Source organism: Ammospiza nelsoni, chromosome 1 (assembly GCF_027579445.1).
Source record: "Ammospiza nelsoni isolate bAmmNel1 chromosome 1, bAmmNel1.pri, whole genome shotgun sequence".
NCBI classification, from domain to species: Eukaryota; Metazoa; Chordata; class Aves; order Passeriformes; family Passerellidae; genus Ammospiza; species Ammospiza nelsoni.
In genome coordinates, this window is record NC_080633.1 from 48,018,690 (window position 1) to 48,038,726 (window position 20,037).

General features: G+C 42.9%; 1 protein-coding gene across 2 annotated transcripts in view; it reads right to left on the minus strand.

Annotated features, from left to right (window-relative positions):
- The window catches only part of AOAH (acyloxyacyl hydrolase), an 82,326-nt gene that overhangs the window by 33,936 nt on the left and 28,353 nt on the right, over positions 1 to 20,037 (minus strand). For both annotated transcript variants that reach the window (XM_059473383.1, XM_059473377.1), the window contains exons 5-12: positions 19,929 to 20,028; positions 11,980 to 12,039; positions 6,613 to 6,683; positions 5,240 to 5,300; positions 4,665 to 4,735; positions 4,111 to 4,159; positions 3,726 to 3,774; positions 2,521 to 2,615 (exon numbers count right to left, since the gene is read on the minus strand). In XM_059473383.1, coding sequence (XP_059329366.1) covers positions 2,521 to 2,615; positions 3,726 to 3,774; positions 4,111 to 4,159; positions 4,665 to 4,735; positions 5,240 to 5,300; positions 6,613 to 6,683; positions 11,980 to 12,039; positions 19,929 to 20,028 — 556 coding nt within the window. The remainder of the gene's footprint in view (positions 1 to 2,520; positions 2,616 to 3,725; positions 3,775 to 4,110; positions 4,160 to 4,664; positions 4,736 to 5,239; positions 5,301 to 6,612; positions 6,684 to 11,979; positions 12,040 to 19,928; positions 20,029 to 20,037) is intronic.

The following is a 20,037-nucleotide window of genomic DNA, read 5'->3' on the forward strand; positions in this document are numbered from 1 at the left end:
AAATATGTGAAATATAGAAAGCATATAAAATGAATATGTAAAAATATAGAAAAATATTAAAGTAATAAAATAATACACAGAATAAATCTAAATTAATAGGCACAAAACTTTTTTCTGTACCCACGATAAAAAATCTGCACAGGGCAGGGGTAAGGAAGTGCTATATGAAATTCCATGTGGAGGTTTGAGGTTCTATTGAAATGAAAATTAAAGCTTTGAACATGCTCTAGTATTGACTGTGGATAGAACCATTTGACAAACTAATATTTTTATGTGCCTTATCAAAGAAATTTTGGCAGAATCAAAGCCAAGTGTCTTGAGTTAAACAGCACAAAGGAACAGCAGGTACACAAAGATGATGCCTTTTCCTCTCTTCTCCAAGGCCTAACTTCAAATTCTTGCTGTGGTCCCAGATTAAAGATGTTTCCTGTAAGATTAGGACATAGACTCTCTGCACTCTCTCTGGTCACAAAACCATCTCTGGATGTGCTTCAAAATTCTCCTTGCGGGAAGCCTTGCACTGAAAAATCATTGAAGTCAGTTAATTTGTTAACTAAGCCTAGAGATGAAGAATATTTTCCAGTGGCTTTTAATACAACACAAGAGACAGCAATATTGCACCTTCACAACCCCAAGGCAGTTAAATTGCTGCTGTTGACATCCTCCACAGAGAAAGCAAGACACAAAGGACAAGGAAAAGGAAGAGACAGTGATAAAGTCAGAATTAGTTCAGAAATGGTATTGCCAGTGCTTCTGTGCTCAGGTGACAGCTCTTGCGCTCATGGTGAGCTCCAAATTAAATAACCTTTTACTTTTGCTAGAGTTTAACCACAGATAATAGGTTTTATATAACTGAGATCTCTGTATATCTGCATTAATATTTAATTGATGTATTTTTGCCAGGTTGAGAGGAAAGCTTGGAAATAGTCCTAGAAAAAAACATGTTTTGTTTCCTATCCCAAACCTCACATATATTTTTTGGGCCTTACACAGAGTGCACCAATTCCCTCCCCATGCAAGCTGCTCTGCACTCATCAGACAATAACAAAGAACCTCCAAAACTCACTTTTGTAATCTGCACTCCAGCTCCCAACCTTGAAGCTTGTGCCTTGCATGCTATTAGCAGACCTTGACCCATCCAGCTGGTGGATCAGCAAGCTTCAAGCAAGAGAAATTCTTTCTAAATCTTCATTACAATGATAATAAAATGCTGACATAGTCTAAAACTGGTCTTGCCTACATGGCTTTAATGCCAGCCTTACTGTCAGAATCATCCTTGCCATCAGTATTATTATCATCTTTATTAGATGAGATAATCTCAATTATCATTAGTGGTAATTTATGTTCCTCATCAGCTCTGTCATCAGTGTCATTCATCTAATTGTTGTTCATAAGCATTTAACAAAGAAAAACAATGGCTAATCTGCAACATTTAAATCAGCTCTGGGAGCAAAAGTGGAAAAAAACCCCATGAAACTCTCAGGCCTCCCACAGCACAACAACTAAGTCTGGGAAAAGCATTGTTCTCCAGGAAATGTCTGTAACCTTATTCTACAGCCACCAGTGGATGTGTAGAAGGTTTTCATCAGGAAGGGTGGGCATCATGATCTATCTGCTACCCCTGCTGCAACAGACTCTTGGGCAGAGAAGGACAAGGTACAATCCTCCCTGGCTAGAGACTGATAGGATAGGAAACAACAGTGAAGGTCAGGAACATACCTGCACATTTATCTCCATCCCATAATTACAGTTTGCGGGAAGGATTTTTTCCTCTCAATTATTTCATTACATGCCAGTGAACTGCAACAGGCTCAGTATAGTTCACAGTCAGGTGCATTTTGTTTTCGAAAATAGGAAATGCTGGGATAACCACCCAAGGATAGACATCAGTGTGACAGGGATATTTTATGGTCACAGGAACTCTTCCCTTAAGGACAAATCTATTATAAATACTTGGATGACCCTCAAACACCTGCGAATGCATTTGTTCAACAATCCTCAAAACCAGAACACTGCAGTTATGAGACCTATTTCACATATGCCACAGGATGAGGGAAAACAATCCAGGGCACGTCATTTCAAAGCCAGATTCCTAAAGCAGAAATTCCCCGGCTGTCAGCAGGGTCACCTCTGCAAACACCCTCTCAGCAAGGAGCCATCCCAAGCAGGCTGCTAATGGCAGGTCTGATCCCACAGACAGCACGGGTCTCCTTGAGCTGCAGGCACGTGCGTGGAAAGCCAGATGTCCTGGTTTGTGTGTCTGGCACAGCACCGGGACGCTGCAGCCAAACTCTTCCCTGACCCAATTGCACAGATGCCGGAGGAGCGGCAGCAGCACGGGGCTGTGCTTTTTTATCTTCACAGGAGCAGATGCCAGAGGGGACTGATACACGTGAGACCATAACTACAAATTCCAGTGCAGTGAAGCATTTTGCACTTGTTTCCCCTCGGCAACCCGCAGCACAGCAGAGAGAGCAAATGGCAATCAGTGGTTTTGGCAAGCTGAGCGTGGTTCCTCACCGCTGACATCTGTGTGACGGTCATCCACTCGGGAGGGATGTGGAAGTGAGCGCCGGCCGAGTCTCCCAGGAGCACGACCCCTCTGGAGTCTGCACCTGATGGATGCATTTTGTTAGTCACATGGGCAGGAAGGGCAAGCTGAAACCCAGCTTGGAAAGTGCTTAAAGAGGAGCAGCAGTAGCAGCTGATGGAGTCACAGGGTGACTGGCTACACCACCCTTCACGTGGCTTAAATGTTCAGACACTGCAATAGGATTTCACTCCATCTGCAGCAGAAACCGTCTAACAGGCATTTGCTGACAATCCTAGGGAAACTGGGGACTGGGCATGAAAAACAGGGGGAGGTCTTGCTAATCAGAAAAGAATCCTGGCTGTAAATTGTGTGTTATTTCAGCAGAGGTTCTGCTGTGCAGACAGTGTTTATTTTTGCTATCCATAGATTATGCATTAAAAAGTACTTAAACATTTAGGGAAATCGGATTACTCATAAAATTGCTCAAAGCTCCTTATAACAGAACTGGGTGGCGGATGTGCTACTCATGTGAGTATTTCTGCTAGAACAATCTGTCTGGTTTATAATTAATGTCACTTAACATTTGTAGATTAGCCTTTCATCTAAAAATGTTGAGGAGTCTTGCCAGGCAATGGTTCATCTCCAGGATACTGATTTCAGTGTGAGGTGAGGTGAGTGGCAACTGCAGTTACTGTTGGTTTGTGAGGCTTTTATTTGTGCAGTGTGGGCACACAGGCACCCACCCACATCATGGTCAGGGAGATCAGCTGATGCCGTCACTTCACCCCTTTAAGGCCTTATCTGGGAAAAAATGTATGCATTTATGGCAAGAGGTAAAACTGGACAAATGCAAACGTTAAGCTGCTTCCCTAAATCTCAAAGCCTCTCTCTGGGTTAGTCTACAGGCACCAGAGAAGATGCAGAGCTGACATCTCAGTTTGCTGCTGTCCCCATTCCATGTATTCAATTTCATTACTGAGCTGACTTTTTAGAGGAAATTACCAGCAGCCTGTGTTTTATAATTTTCATCTTTACCCATCCTCAAGATTAAAAAAACTCAATAATTTTGCATTTCTCATGATGTTATAAAGCCTATTGTCTTTCCCTAGCTTTGTGAATGTGCAAATATTGAAACATTTATAAAATCAATACATAAGACACACGGTTTATTGTATTGACTCTAATGATTTACCTTTGCAGAACTTCTCCTCATAGGGAATTCCATCTTTTGGATCCACACCCTGTTGGAGAAGAGAAAGTGTAGATAAGAGTACCTGTCTAGCACCTGAAGAATGTCAGTGCAAAACAGGGGCTGGGAATTTAGTTATTCTTGCATGTTTGCCTGCAGGAGGCACTGCATCATAATAATGATGCAGTGACATTATTTTAATGAGTATATGTACATTTTAATTAATCATATAAGCTATAATTTAAATAATCATAAGCATCAATAAACAAACTGAATATCAGCTAATAAAACCAGAATAAATAAAAAAGGAACACTTCTAAACTAAATCAAAGACTAAAGAGGACAAAAGAGAAGCAGCAATTAGGAAGGTACAACTTCATTTACTTACCCATATGCCATTGCAGTTAGAGTCACTTTTTGCATCCCAGTTATCAGGACTAAAACAGAGAAACAAAAGGATAAGAAATGTCATAAAAAAGAATTGGGAAATCAGATTTCCAGTGCCATTTTCCACCAAAATTAAAAAGGAATTAGAAATTTCTTTCTGCATGGAAGGGTGGGGTTTTTTCCCCTTTGGATCTAGGAGAGGCAATTTTTCCTAGCAAAATGCAAACGCAAATTCAATATTAATTTAAAGTTAATACTGGAAGTTGCTGAATGAAACTTATCCTTTTAGTCAGTGTCAGGGTTTCCCTCCCCATCTCTGGTCTGTCTGACCAATTTTAGCTGCAGGTGCTTTAGAGAAAGGAAAGAAATGTGTGCACCACCCCTGCAAATGCATCCCATCCTGGTCGTGATCATCCCCTCTTGTCTCCCTCACAGCGAAGTCAAGCAACAAGCAGTGATGTGCTTGTCTAAGAGTATGGTCACAACAAAATCTGGAGCCCATTTTTCTCAAAGCCACAGTTAATAGGAAGCCTTTAAGGTAATTAAAATCTTTACCGCCTGCCGGGGTACACGGTTGTGTTTTTGTCGTTGCAGTCTCTGCCTCGCCAGTGATAGCCCCTCAGCGTCTAAAGGCCAGGAGAAACACACACACAGGACAGCCATTATTGCTCTTGCACTTTTAATTTTAAATATCTAAAATGAGACTCTAACTCAAGGTGTAGGAATAAAACCCAGTAAACAGGTTGTATTCCAGAGTCCCTTTGCTAAGCTTTAATAAGTGACACCTAGCATGCTTTAGTGCAGAAATAAGACAAGTTGGCAATTTATTTTTTGTTTAATATGACTTTACTTCACCTCTTATTAATTCAGTAAACAACCACTCAGCAGCAGAGCAATTTGCTTCTGCAGGGAGCACAGCTTATGTGTGCATTTCCCCAGGTGGCACACATGAATGATTGCTTTTTCATCCAGGAAAAAACTCAACATTTTATGACAAAAAAACCTTCCATTCATTTTATTCCTATTCCTATTTTCACATGAATGGATAAGGCTTTGCAGAAAGTAGGAGGAATCACAGAGACATCCTCATTATCAAGGGATTACTGTACCAAAGGAAAAGCTTTGCTTACTGGGAAGGTGCTAAATTTATCTCCATCAAAATCTTCAAAAGGCAGTTTATTTCTTAGAACACTGTAAAAAACAAAAACAACCCCCATAGTGTTAACATATGGAAGGGAATCTATTAAGAAAGTAAAAAACACAGTGAAGTGTACAGAACAGATAACTGGCATGATATTCACTGCTCTATATTCAGTTGTGCCTCTGTGCTTGTACTTCAGCAAAGTGACCCTGCCCAAAAGAGCAAATTCTGTATTTCAATGTCCACTGACTGAGCTCTGGAGGTGAGGCTGATGGACTCCTGTATGGCTTCAATGTCAAACCTGCAGTCTCTAAAACAAACTAGGACAACAAATCTGTGGTAAAATTTAGAGAGGGGGGTTGGTTGGTTGGTTGGTTGGTTGGTTGGTTTTGTTTTGTTATTTTTTTCCTCTTTTTTTAGCTTACAGAAAAAGGAAAGTAAAAAACCAAAAATGATGAGGGAGACAGAGTGCATGAGGGAGAGATCAGAAAATCTGAGTCGAATATATGCAATCCAACATATGATATAAAATTTCATTCCCTTCAATGGTCTGAACTCACAGGCTCAAACTCAGCTTATGTATCCTGACTAATGTTTCAAAAGACACTTGCAAAATTTTTCATGTCAATCAACCCATTACAAATAAACTCCTGATATTTGCAGTTTCAGTTAAATGAACACAAATAGGAGAGCAAGTTAGTCTTGGCAGTTGAATCAGTCAAATATACAGCTGCTAATCCTGATTTATTCTTAGACCTGCTTGAGTATTCCTCCAAGTCATTGGAGTACATCGACAAATGCAATTTACGAGCAATTGCCCAGCTCATGTCCCTGGCCTTTCTTAGAAACTGGCTCAAAGTCAGCACTGTCATGAGTTGTTTTTCCTGGATGCCATCCACCTGACTTTCTTAAACACCTTGGGATTGTTCTATGCTTCACAACTGACATTAAATTTGGGTTCCTCACAGAGTTATGCAGGTGCTGGTGGCCTTCCTGCACTGAGCCATGGGTACCACATGGATGAGCAAATTAAGTGAAGAAGTTTCTTGGGCTCAGAAAATCTCAGGAGAAGGGTGGCTTCCTGTTGGAGATGTCACATCTGTGAGAGCGTCACATATTTGAGCTCTGGGACATGCTAAAATTGAGCAAATGGTTTAAGCATTGAAACAACCACAAGGATCCCTGTGAAGAATATTACTTACCTGAACTCTGTGCAGGCTCCTTCTGTACTACCTAGACAGTGATTTTATAAAGGAAACCCACACAAGTAAATATGGGAAGCTTTGCTAGCTAAGGATGACTTTTGAAAGGAGCAATTTACCGTGTTCTGTTTCTGGTTAAGGACTGAAAATGTATACTTACAATTTAATCTTCTCACAGAGGTTAGCCAGAAGAGGAAATGCACACACACTTGAGAACCCCATGAAGCTTTTCTGGAGAGGAAGAAAAATAAAAGTAGATGGATGCATTAATTCACAGGTGGTGTAGCTCGGGATATTCAGTGTCAGTAAATTACAGAGCTAAACCATCTATTTTCTGCCTAGAAACATCCAAAACCTCCAATGATGCCAGTAAGGATGCTACATGCCAGAGGATTTAGATCTGACACAGCAGTCAAGGATTAAGGCTGAGCGTTTTACAAACCAAGTATTCTTGCTTTCAAAGACCTGTAAAACTTGAAAAGAAAAAGTTCTGGTCTTCTCTCTGTCTTCTCTCATGTAACCAGTTTCTGTTTTATTCTTTGTAAAAATTGCTGTTCTCATGTTTGGTAAATGTGGTGACACCTGACACAGTGCAAAACTAGTGAAAGCCACACACTTGGAGCCATGAGTCTGGTTTTTACATGCCAAAGGCCAGGGACAACTCCAAGAAGAGGAGAAATGAGAGGATCCGGACTGTGCATAGAATACCCTTGATTTTTTTGAATGAGATTTTTCTACCTGGAAATCTAGATTTTATCTTGGCCAAACCTGTAAGTTGTAAAAGACAGATGCTGCTAGAAAAACCCCTTTAAAATTAGTAGCCCATATCCAGGGGCCAATCCAGTTTAAGTTCCAGGTAGCCAGGAAGATTCAGAAGCTGAAAGTGACCTTTCTAATGATTTGTGTTGCATGGGAATTAATCCCACAAGCACACTGCTCATGTGGCTTCACTGTAAGTTCAGCTGGTCTTGAAACACTGAGGGTGCTCAAGTGGTCTCTAAATGCAGAGGGCTAATTGGTGCCCAGCCCAGTTCTCTGCATTCACTGAGGCTACATTTACCACGTAAATATGAAGCAGATGAGCAGATGGGCATACTCATAACTTCATGCAAAGAAGGGTAATTGTTTATACAGACACAGCACTTGAAAGCTCTGTCCTTGGACCAACTGCCTTCTGTTACATACTTTATATACACAGAAAAAAAAGAGTAAGGTAGTCCTCAACCTGATGATATTACAACCCATGCCCATCATGAAACAGAAGGTAAAGCTTGGATGCAGCAGGCTTGGAGGCCAGTGGAAGGTTATTACACACCACGTGGGTCTATCACACCCCCAGTGTACACAGTTCTGAGTGACAAAGGAGAAATTTGAGGCAGCACAGCAAGGCAGTGAGGCCAAGGAGCATAGGGCATCGCCTTGCAGCTCCAGGGAAGGTGTTTGCTTGGACAGGTAACAAGAGGCTATGGAAATAAGGACGTCATGCTGCCCAGAGCAGGAGGTCAGGCACAGAAATACACCACAGCCAGGATCTCAGGGTGGAGAGGAGAACTGGGCTCATGGAGAGGAGACAGAGGTAGTACAAAGGTTGCAGCCAACATTTATGCTGGTGGCTGAAGTGACCATGCAGCAAGGTGAAGATGAAAAAGAGTGGTACCTTTCTCGGGTACCACTGAAAAGGAGGAGGAAGAGGAGGAGAGATCTGCAGAGGAGTAGGAGCTGTAACGGTGCACTTTCTGAAGAAGGCAAAAGTGAAATCAAGGAGAAAAGAAAAAGGAAGGTCAAGGAGACAAGAAACCTGAAAAACAGCCACCAATTAACTTTCTTCATTTCTGTCAACACACTCAAATGACAAAGCTTTAGTCACACCAGCTTGGAGGGGGTTGAGGTACTGGTGGAGTGAAAGGAGAAACTAGAACACAATCACAGAAGAAATGGGGAAAAAAGCCAAAAGCAGCCAAGGAAGTAGGGCCTTTCCTTAGGCTGAAAGGCCAACTTGGTCCCACTGCTGCACCTCCAGTTGCCCTCTGTGTTGAAGGTATTGGCTGCCTTAGGGCTGAGTCCTGCAGCGTGGCTGGGACACAGGCCTCCTTTTAGCTCTGAGTGTATGGTCAGGTGGGCAGAGAGCATGAAATGAAAGGTGCACAGACAGGATGCCAGCTTTTCTCAAAGAGATTTGCAAACTTATGTACATTTCCTGGAAAGAGGAAAGAAATCACTTCCCCCCTCCTTCATGCAGGACTAATCCTGCCAACAGAAGCACCAGAGACTCTTTAAGCCTTCCATCAGGCTAAGATTTGCAGGGTCTTCATCTGAGCTGTCAGCTTTTCACTTCAGCCTAAGCCACGGTATGCAAAGCCTTTGAAGTTAAGGCACCTGGAGTCAAAACTGCACCAGAAAGACAAACTACAGGGCTTGCAAAAAATAAGTACATAAGTAAAACCTCCTTTTATTCTGCTCACAGGCTGTGCTGAAAGTTTACCCTTTGCTATAAACAGAATAAAATCTTTCCTGTCTTTTTCTCAGCCAGTCTTTTGAAAATTCTTGCTGACTGGCTCTCTGTTGATTTCAAAGGAAGGTTATCCTGCAGTGCCAAAGACTGCTCAGCTTTGGTGGGAGTGGATGCATGATGATAACCTGGCAATGCTGTGGCTGAGGACCAGCTGCAGCAGCATTCCAAAGCCTCCACAGCCTTTGTATTCCCACAGCAGGTGGGACAGTGAGATCTGGAGGTAGTGCTTTAGCTCTGCTTGGCATTGTGCAGGAGAGCGGCTCATCTGATCTTTGAGGCTGTCTTGGGCTACTCTCCAAAGGCAAGGAATACAGGTATAAAAAAGGAGGGAATCTTTGTGTGAACAGGCACTATTGGGTCCTTCCCAGCAGAGACAGGCTGCAATTGCAGCATTAGCTGTTGACAGAAGATGGGAAATATGCCCCTGTGTAACCTGGGTGAGTGGGCAGGAGCTCAGCTTGTCCTTCTCTGCCTGTCAGCTCGCTTAGGGCTCCCTCCATGGCTTCCCACTTGTCCCACTGCCAGGCTGTGACTTGCAGGGACCTTGTAGTCATGACAGGACTGTACAAATGGTGCCTGCTCTCCTGAAATGCCACAATTCTAATCACTATTCTTTCATTGCTATTGCTCAAAGATGCCCCTTAGTATCTTCTCCACCCACAAGAAGAGTTAATGCTAGAGGTGCTCACAGTGATTGATAACACTAATATCCTATTCATTGCCTGTTAACATTCCCTAATGACATTTCTGTAATTATTTTAATTGGTTTTACTAAAAAGAATAACAATGAGCCCCTAATGCTTTTTGGTGTTTGGTTTAAGTCAGTGCCTTACAGATGGCTCACTCCTTTTAACGAATGGAGACATTTATTTAAATTTTTTGGCGTTAAGCTGCTTTCACTGCATCTCTACATCTGCTGATTACCTTTTCTTTTTTCCAAACTCATAATGATCCTAAGAAATTCCAAGTAACTGTGAAATCCTGGGATCCAGATGGATTTCCTGTTCTCATTACAACAGCCATCATCACATCTCTTTTTTTGTGCACAGTCACACACAGCTGCCATACCAAGATGGGGACAGTTAACTTGCAAGAATTTCTTCAGAAGGCTTTCCCCAAACATACAATGAAGCAAAAGCAACAAAAAGAGCAGATATGGGAAGAATTAACAGATCTAATTTTGGTCTAGCATGAGCCAGAGCATAAGAGTCCAGATGAATGTTTTTCTTTCTTCACTGATGTTTATGCAGGGATGTCCTACCACAGCTGGGATGTTTCTGGTTCCTCACCCACACACTGGGCCAGGTAATCTTCTCCCCAGGCAGTGAGAGCTCCTCAGCTCTCACTAAGGTGTATCTGCCTGTGCAGGTAGGATCATGATTTGGGAGCCTTGAGACTGTGCAGGTGATTTCCTTACTCTTTCATCACCTGCTGCTGCTCTGGGATACATGGTTTATGCAAGCCTGATTCACACTGTGCTCCCTCCTAGAGATTCTCTTTTGTGTTTCTTACTGCATTGTTTTTCTGGATCTGAAAATAACTTCAGTCCGGGTGAATGGGAAATTGCAAGCTGAAGTAATGCCTCTAGAAATGTTATTTTCTATTTTCCAGGTTGAAAATAAGTTTCAGCCAGGGCCATTACAGGAAAACTACAGGTGAGGCCCCAGCAAGCATATGATATGTGTTTTAATTTGAGCTGACCTTGCATTGTGCAGGAGGTTTGGAAATACACTGATACCCAACTGTGACCTTTCTGCTTCCAGTCTGTTTGTCCTTCCTGCTGGCGAATGGGCAGCTAGGAGCAGAAAGGGGCCCAGGGCCAATGGAGACTGAGAGAGGTATCGGGGCATTGAGCAGTTTTGAGGATATGTGAGAGTAAAGGCAAAACAGGAGAACCTATTGCACCCAAAGATTGATGCCAACCATGCCACCCTGCCCAGGACAGCCTGAAAGGATGTGGCATGCCCATCCCAAGGAAGTGGGATGTGGCTGGCCATGTGAGGGACTCAGCCCAATATGCAAGGGTACAGCACATGCAAGGAAGCAGAGGAATTGTGTCCCACAGGGCAGCACTGCCCTGCCAGTCCCTCTCCAGCCCCGTGCCAGCTCAGAGAGGACCTGCTTGACTCAGAGCATCTTGTTGCAGGTGTTAACATGGGGACTTGCTCCAGGGAGAGAAGAATAAAAATTTCATGCAATTTGAGCAGAAATTTCAGGCCATCAGTAGCACAGCACTGAAAAGGAAGGGAAATGAGTAAGAGATCCTGCTGGTTGCTGTTCTGCAGGAGCTGAGGCCGGTCTCTCCAGTGCTTTGTTTATTTCCCTGGCTTGGTAATTTGGCAACTACCCAAAGGCTAATTAGGCACCTCAATTTTCACTTTTGTGACTAGCATCACAGTAAGAATTCAGGAATAAGCAATATAAATAATTTCTTCACAAACACTTAAAGCATTTCCTCTTCATTAAATGACTTAACTGGAAGCAAACTCAAGGGCTGAACTGACTCACCTAAGTGAACCTAGCAGAATAACAGCTGCTACTCTTCTCTGCTACCCTTTAGAGATCCTCTACAAATCTGAGAACTGCTGGAGGCAGAAAGATTTCAAATCCTATTTTTCAAATTTTAGAGGCAAAGGCAGCAACTCATAAATACAGGAAAAACACCAGAATTTGCATTCAGTCCATTGCTTGAGTTTCAGACAGCCCCAAAGCACAGTTGCTCTGCTCTGAGGCAAGGGGTCAGTTCATGAGGCACCCACTTACATACAGCTGCAAGGTAGCTGCATTTTTCATTATTTTTTTATGCTCTCCCCATCCTTTCATATTTTTCCTTTATTTCTCCCTCTCCTTCTTCCAGTGTCACCTGATAGAGCAGATCCTGTATCAAGTAGGAGTGAGTCAGCATCCAATTCAATGCTAATCAGGAGGATTCACAGTCAGACAAAACAAACAAGGACTCACTCCTGATAAAATGCCAGTACAGAGTAAAACACCTTAATGCCATCGATTTCTTACCAAGTCCTTGGAAGTCTTCATTATTCTTTTTGCTTTTCTTATTGCAACACTCAGTCCCACCTAGGAGAGCAAGAACAAAATGAAAAACAACCAGATCAGCCTCACAGTATCCTACCAACTTTCCCCGCCATTTCCTACCATTTTTTTTCTATTTTAATATCAGTCACAGCACAGAAATGATGTATGAGTCCACAAACTCCTCATCAGTTACTTTTTATTGGACTAACAATCAATTATCCAGTCACCTTCTATGAAACTCCAGTAGCAAGAGTTCATTTATTTTGCTCCAGGGCATCATTTATTTCCCAAGGAAAAGTCCAGATCAGCTGAAGAGCTGAAATTCATATCCTGACTGCACTGCATGAGCTGCAGAGGACATACTTCTCTAGCAACTCCTCCTGAAGGAAAACTCATCCATTAAAAGGCTAAAAGAGCGTTACTCATGTAACATGAGTCTGACTTGCTGTGGGAGGGTACAGAGGAAACATTTGCTCCTGCATGGATAAGGGTTATACTCAGCTGAGGCTCATCCCGGCAGGAAAACATGGAGTGCAGGAAGGTACAAAGCAGGGAACAGAGTTTGGAAGATCCCCTGCTTAGGATCCAGGAAGGTTTGCTTTTTATTCTGGAAATACCTGCCCTTCCTGGAGAGCAAGTTCTTGCTGACAGTGGCAAGATAGTTTTTCTGGTGGGTCCATGCCAGTTTGTGCTGAAGAGGCATTTTGGGATACCCCCACATTTTGGGTACTTATACCTGCATAGAAAGAATGAGTAGGAGAACCATTCCAAGAAAAGGTCTTGGAGAGGCATCAGATTGGCCATCATAAGGCCATGGCTTACAAATAAGTCAGCTACTAGTGATAGACAAATAAATCCTGAAATTCCTTTGCACACAAGCTCTTTGGAGGAGCAGAGGAAGTTTTGTGCAAGGGGCGCCATCCATGAGTGTGAGTGACAGCCAGGACAGCTCTGCTGGCAGCAGGAGGACACGTGTGCCATGTCTGGTGCAGCAAGGTAAAATGCACCCTGATGGCTGCTTGCCATGGCCAGCAACTGCCAAAACACTGCCTTTGTCCTTCGTCCTGCTCTCCAAGCTTTCCTCAAGGCTCTGCCATTGCTAAACCCTCAACAAATACATCTTTGCACCCCGTGTGGTCCACAGCCCTGGGTGCTGCCTGCAGAATTGTTGAGGCATGGGCAATAAGTAGCTGCTGTTTCTGCACTGTGCCTTTAAATGTTGACCTGGCCTTAAGAAATTTGTCTTGTATCACAGCACAGAAAGATCACACTGCTTCTCCTGCCACAAGGACTCTTCCTAGTCATGGAGGTGAGGGGATGCTCATGCCATCTAAAATATTTAACAACTGTTTAACAACTCCGATGAACAGCACTTTCTAAGTTCAGACATATCTTTCCATAAGAAAGGAAGTTCTCACAACTCCAATTTAGGAAAAAAAAAAAAAAAAAAAGAGAAGAGACAGTCAGAAGAGTCTGGGAGGGTAAGGCAACACCAGTGTGCTCCCCCCTGCTCCTCCATTTTCAATTCAGGACCATATTCTTTTATCTCAGTGATGACAGTGCCCACATATTGTGCTGCATTTATTAGGCCACCTTTGAAAACAGCCATATCTGTGAGATATGATATGTGACATAACTAAGTGATGGCCTCTGTCCTCCTCCTCAACATTCAGCATGATGAAGGCTGAAAGCACTGCCTGTTTGCTCCCTTTCAGCAGGAATAATTACTTATGTTCTGCAGGCTTTGAGAATTGGCAAAAACCCTCCAACTTTAAAATAAAAAAGGAGATAAAAATAATTTATTTTTGAAAATGTTTCAAATGGAAAAAAAAAAATCCAGAATATCACAAACACATTAACACCTGGTTTCTGCTCAAAACTGTTAGTGGGGACAAACTGTTCTGTCTGAAAATGACCTGCTATCAGTCCCTCCTACAGCCCAGCCTAAGGACATTACTGCAAGCTAAAATCAGCTGGGTCTGAGGGCTCTGAGGTAAAGTCAGCACAAGTTTATATTCATCTGGAGAGAGCTACAGGAACTCAGCAAGGGGGAAAATAGGGATGCTTCAGCAAATGCTGTTATTACAGCATTTGGAAAAAAAAGAAAATGTCCCTCATGTGATGGCGCCTTACTGAACAGCAGCATGCCAGATTAGAATATTAAAGCAGACTTAATTTGTATTTAAAGTAATCATTGCCAGCATTTTTGTGCCGGGGATAAAATTTAGCATGTCATTATAATTGATTTAGGCAGTGATCAAAGCAAATTAATTAACCGTGATATTCAAGGGTCAAAAATTTATGGTGAACAACACAAAGGGATACGGACAAATAAGCATAAGCAGCAAAGAGCACAGACTTCTAAGCTGCTGGGTTTTAATATATGTGTCCCATTAATATATGTAGTTAATATATGTTTAATTCATGGTGTCTATAGTCTTCTAAAAATCAGGGTATGTCACAAATAGATGAGGGAAGTTAGCAATGAGCCAAGACATTGTTTTCTAGTTTTTTCCCCCTGGGCAACTGCTGTCCCCAAAACCAATCATGCATCTTACGTTTGCCATAGTTATGTTGTACAATACCAGCTGCTGTCATTTCTGCAATAAAATTACTTGAGAGGCAGATGTGAAAAATGGCTTGAAATTGAGTATAATAGTAGGAAAATTCCCAGAGATGTAGGACTTATCAATCCTTTTCTCCTGGGCAGGGTAGGAGAGACCTTTCTTGCTCACAGCAGCAGCACACAAGAAATGCACGCTACAGAAAGCTACAGCAATATTGCTCTCAGAAAGCAGAAAACAAGGGAGGAAAAGGTTGGAATGACCTTGTGTGTAGAAAATGCTCTCCCTGAAGCACTAAAGTTGACACCTTCTCTCACTTCACAAGCTCCTTCAGCCAAGACTCCAGGTTGGACTGTGGAAGACTGGCAGCTGAAACACCCACTGGGAAGAAAACGCTCCTGGTTTCATGGCTCACCTGTAATCCCTGGCTGACAACAAGCCTGCCACTGAAGGCCATACCACCTGTACAACCTCCCCTGCTGCACCTTGGCTAGCAAGGAGCCTCCTCTCTTTCCCATGGCGTGAGAGCACCACCAAGGACGGCGTTCCCTAGGCTTCCGCAGCTGATGGATGAGTCCTGGGGAGCAGCCAGCACCATCCACCCCAACTGGAGCAGCCCTGCCACCCTGCGTGCACAAGATATCCAGCCATGGATGGGGCCAAGGGCACGGTGTCACTGGGATTTAATTCACTGCCTTCTTCCAGTGCTCTCCACAGAGACCACGCGTTCCCAGTAATGATTTCTTTTTTGGCAAACAGATGTATTTCTCATCGCAAACAAATGCACGAACCAGCTCTAATTCTCTCTCATTTATCATCCTTGTTAGCCAGCTTTCTCCCAGGAGACCAGATATTTACAAAACACTCCAAGTTTCCCTTCTAACTAATTTTCATCATCCTTTAACCAAGAGTAGCAAGATAGCAAATTCTGCAAAGCTTGTCAAATAGCACAGCTAGAATTGTTCATGAGCAACGCTTCCTTGTCCTCACACTTTTGTCTGCCACCTTCCCACCCCAAATATCTCTGTGCCTGCTTGTTTTCTAGGGTCCTGAGCTTCTACATTGGCATGGCACAGCTGCATGCACCACCTTGCAAACTCCATGCCACTCTACTTCCTTTGGATTTATTTGGTGGAATGTTGGGATTGTATGATTTGGCTTTTTGGGGTTGTTTGGGTTTTCAGCTGGGGTAGGGTTTATTTTATTTTCTCCCAGTGAGGAGGATCAGAGGAAATGAAGAGAAACAAGTGAAAGAGGAGGAACTAGCACTCAAACTGTGCCTTCTGCTATTACCTGTCTATAGCTAGTTTCTTCAGGGCTCAGTTCTGGCTGCAGGAGAAACATTTCAGTGGATTTTACCTGTTTCCAAGAACAAAGGCTAAAAGGAAGGCATCTAGCTCCACAGGACCTAGCCTACCTCCCAGATGCTGTTTGTTTTACTGCTTGTGGTCTCAAAAGCAGGAAACAGGTCCCAGTCATGAGGTTTACTTTGTACTGGCAGCCTGCTCTTAATCAGGAATGCAGAAGCACTCCCATCCTGGAGTTTGGTTCTGTCTCACCTCCAAGAAGGAAGCTCACATTTTTACCGAGAAAGATGAATGAGAGATAGCAGCAGAAGTATTTTCATTTTACTAAACCCCAAAGGGTTTCTTTTTTCCACCCAGAATTAGCTGTTTGGCTCCTACTTTGCCAAACAGCATGCTGACCACAGTAATACCCATGAGGGATGTGGCTTTGTAGAAAGTCAGTGAAAGACCTGATAGAGGGTACACAAACCAGCCTAAGTGCTTGTGGCAGTGATGCTTATTCTGGCAAGATAAAATTATAAGACCATAAATATGTATATTTTTGCTGATGAAAAAGGACTTCCACTAAAATCCTGTTGATGGAGTTTAAGACAAAATATGCAGCCAAAAGGTCTCTGAAAATGTGGAGCATAAAAGTGATGGGAAACAGAAGAGGCACCCTGAAAGGCAGAAAGATGGAGTACAAACTTTCAACACAGACTGTTTTAGTGATTGCTAGAGCACGACCACAGTGCTGAAGTCAAGCCATTATTCTGGCCCCAACAAATCAATTAAAGAATTGTCATTTAACCAAACAGGCCAGCTGGCTTAAAACAATCTAGAGACAAGCTGAGAATAATCTCCTGCAAACCTGTTTGTTCCCAAGGCCAGAAAGGAATCTTGGTAGGCACTACATAAAATTTTTCACCCTATTTCAGGCTTTTTCATTCACTAGAGGAACTACCCTATATTACACAAACTACTGGAGAAAGTCCTCCAGCATATGAGGTGATAAACATTTTTGGCTAAAACATCATCCAGTTATCCTAAACCAGCTATCTTGGATGCCTGTACTACTGTCAGTCTTTTGGAGTGGTGCTGCAGCTCATATTAGAATAACTGTTGTGGATGTGGGTTAAACTACAAAGCGCGTTACAAAAAACTACAAAACATTTTACAGCAGCTTCAGACACTGTCCATTTTTCAGCCACCTTTAGTAACCCTTCACTTCTGATGTACCTCATTTGTCTCTTCACTTGAAGAAGGCCCCAGTGTTGCCACCCTCATGCTAAAGGGCAGAGGAGAACCTTTGCTCTGCCCTACAAGCCACGGGTGGCAAGAAGGGGCTCACAGCACCCATTACAAGGGACACCTGGTTGCACGGTCATGCTGGGGATCCAGGAGCTGTAAGGGCCCCTTCCAGTCTTCCCCACCAGCATCAGAGGTCTGCTCCTGAAACTGCTTCCCAGCAGAGCAGCCCACCTTGCCCAAGCCCCAGCAACAGGGGGCTGCCCTTGCCCAGGCTGGATGCCCTTCTCCTCCAGCTCCCTGCTGAGAACACTGAGCTCCATGCAAGCAGAGTAATATTTTTTATTCATAATTAGAGCAAAGTCTTCCAGAATAATCACAGAGTGCTAATAGCTCCAGGCAGCTTGGCAAAAAAAAAAAAAATTAATAATTTGGGCTAATTTGTCAGAGACCAGGGAAGTATGTAAAATGATGCACGTATCATTTACACAGATTGCAGTGTCTCCCTTATGTAGACAGTTTGAAAGGCCTCTGAAGCAGGGGCTCTTCCTTCCTCAAAACACAAAGCCTCACTAAAGCAACACTGCAGAAACAGAAGAAAATAAACTAATGATGGAAAAATCATGTTGATATTTTCCACTTTCCAATTTTTTATTTAGAGGTAATTAAAGCCTGAGCATTATGCTGCCATCCAAGGATGAGTAACGCTATTTCTTTCACTCCCTTTGCCAGTACAAATATGATACTAATTCTGGGAAAATGGGCATCCAAAAGTCTAAATGAATAAGTGAAGTACCTGAAAATCAATAGAGTTGAACAGAACAGTCATTAGTATTAAAGTCTTGTTCAAACACTCAGCAGGAGACTGTGCCAACATTTGCAGACTCATAAAACTGAAGTGATCAATCAAATTACAAACTAAAGAAGCAAATGTGAGGCAAACTGCATTTTATGCACCTGTGTCTCTGATTGTATATTAATTTTTTTCACCCATAATTCATCTTTACTCAGTCTGACTAGTCATAGAGTTACTGTGGGCAATTTATCAACCACTTGAGCATGAATTCCAAGCACTGCTCTTCTCCTCCCATCTCCTCATGCTCTCTCAGGGCACAAGGAGAGGCAAAAAGAAGGGCACAGTCAGTGTAAAAAAATTGGTTTTTTGGTAGAGTTCCCTTATTCCTGTTGAGAAACAAACACCGTGGCAGAAAGGGGTTTAACTATCACTTGGAAGGGAAAAGGATTTGCTTGAGCTGCTTACTCAGAGGGACAGTCTCAAGCCCATGCAAAAAAGAGTCCAAAATTTGTTTAAAAAAAATAAACCAAAGCCCCACCACATTCAGCTGCTTTCCTTGTGGACAGTGCACTCACTGAAGTGGTTGCTGGAGGTGAAAGGAGAAAACACCCTGGTGCTACCCCTGTTCTGGGAGATGGGTAAGAGCTCACAAAGATGTGACATCAACCCCATGAGTGGCATCCTTTCCCCTCTGTCTGATTAGCCTAGCATTTCAACACAGGTGTTTTAGTTTCTTCACAGAAGCCACTTTGATTTATACAGCCATCTCTCCAGGCTCCATAGCCTAACTCACTGTGCAGCCATGGTGAGCCCATCCCTCTCTTTCACTGCAGTTCATTGCCTGCATCCTCTTTCACTTCAAGAGGCACCTTGCACTTCTGACCCTCAACTCAGAATGGGGGATTTCTGATGGCACCTGTTTGATGAAGTTTGGGCAATATTCTGGGTGGGTTGAGTTAGTGTGGGCCATCTCTGCTGTTTGCACTCATCATCTTTCACGTCTGTGTGGTAGCACACCCATAAATCTCTATGTTCACATATTGTGGAGCATAGACTCACACCTGCTATAAACCAAATATTACTGTCATTCTTGGAAGGTAAGTGTTTCCCCAGACCTTAATATTGGCAGAACTAAATCCATCTTGGAGGTGAACTGCAGATCATTGAAGCCCATTAAAAGATTGCTTGATTTCAGGGACTGCTGGACTAGACCCTGTGTGAAACACCTCATGCAGTTAGAAATTCAACCAGATGAAGGGAAAAAGATTTCCAAAAATAGGTGCTGAAATGAATGGCTTGCTTTTCAGCACCACCAAACAACCCCCATCACTCACAGGTTTGAGTGTGACTGGAGGTGTGTGATGGCTGGGATGGAAAAAATTACTCACAACCAAAAAAATCCCAAAACAAACAGCACATGTTTAGACATCTATGCAGATATGTACATGTGCAAGTATAGCAAAGGTCTGGGACATGCAATCAAGGATGTGCAAATGTTGTAGCAAGTAACTGTACATCAAAGAAGTGGTGGTAATTAAATATGATTTCAGCCTGTGGCAAAAGATAATGCACATTAGCTTAAACCTCTTGCACTGCAGACTAATCCAAGTCAAACAGCCCTGCATTTGCAGCAGGTAACTTGTGCCCACACAGGCTGTCACAGCAGATCAGGCAATGTGGGGATCGCTTGTTGTGCTGTGGTAATGTGGTGGCACAGATGAACCTCAGCTGAGTATCTGCTTTGGGTTATCGTATTGTTTAAGAATAAAGTCCCTACTCTTCCTCTCTGATCCAGACTGGTACAGGAGAATTTAGCCCTGTGACTCCCATGCACCCTCACCCCAGTGGATGATGGTCCACACAGCTAATGTGTGTTATGCACCTTTTGTTCAAACAGATGGTTTTTAGGAATGTCCATGCTCTAAATATTTATTTCCTAGGCAATGCATGTGCAGTGGAAGCCTTCAAACTGCTCAATTCCAGCTTAACAGACATCCCACAATCAGTAGTTTTAAGAAAAGTTGGAAACGAACTCACCTTTGGAGGAGAGTAGAGATGACAAAGCGGTTGTCCTGGATCCTGTTTACACAGCCTCAAGGAATGGCAAACCACATCGGCATTCATTTCCTTGTCTATGCTAAATGAA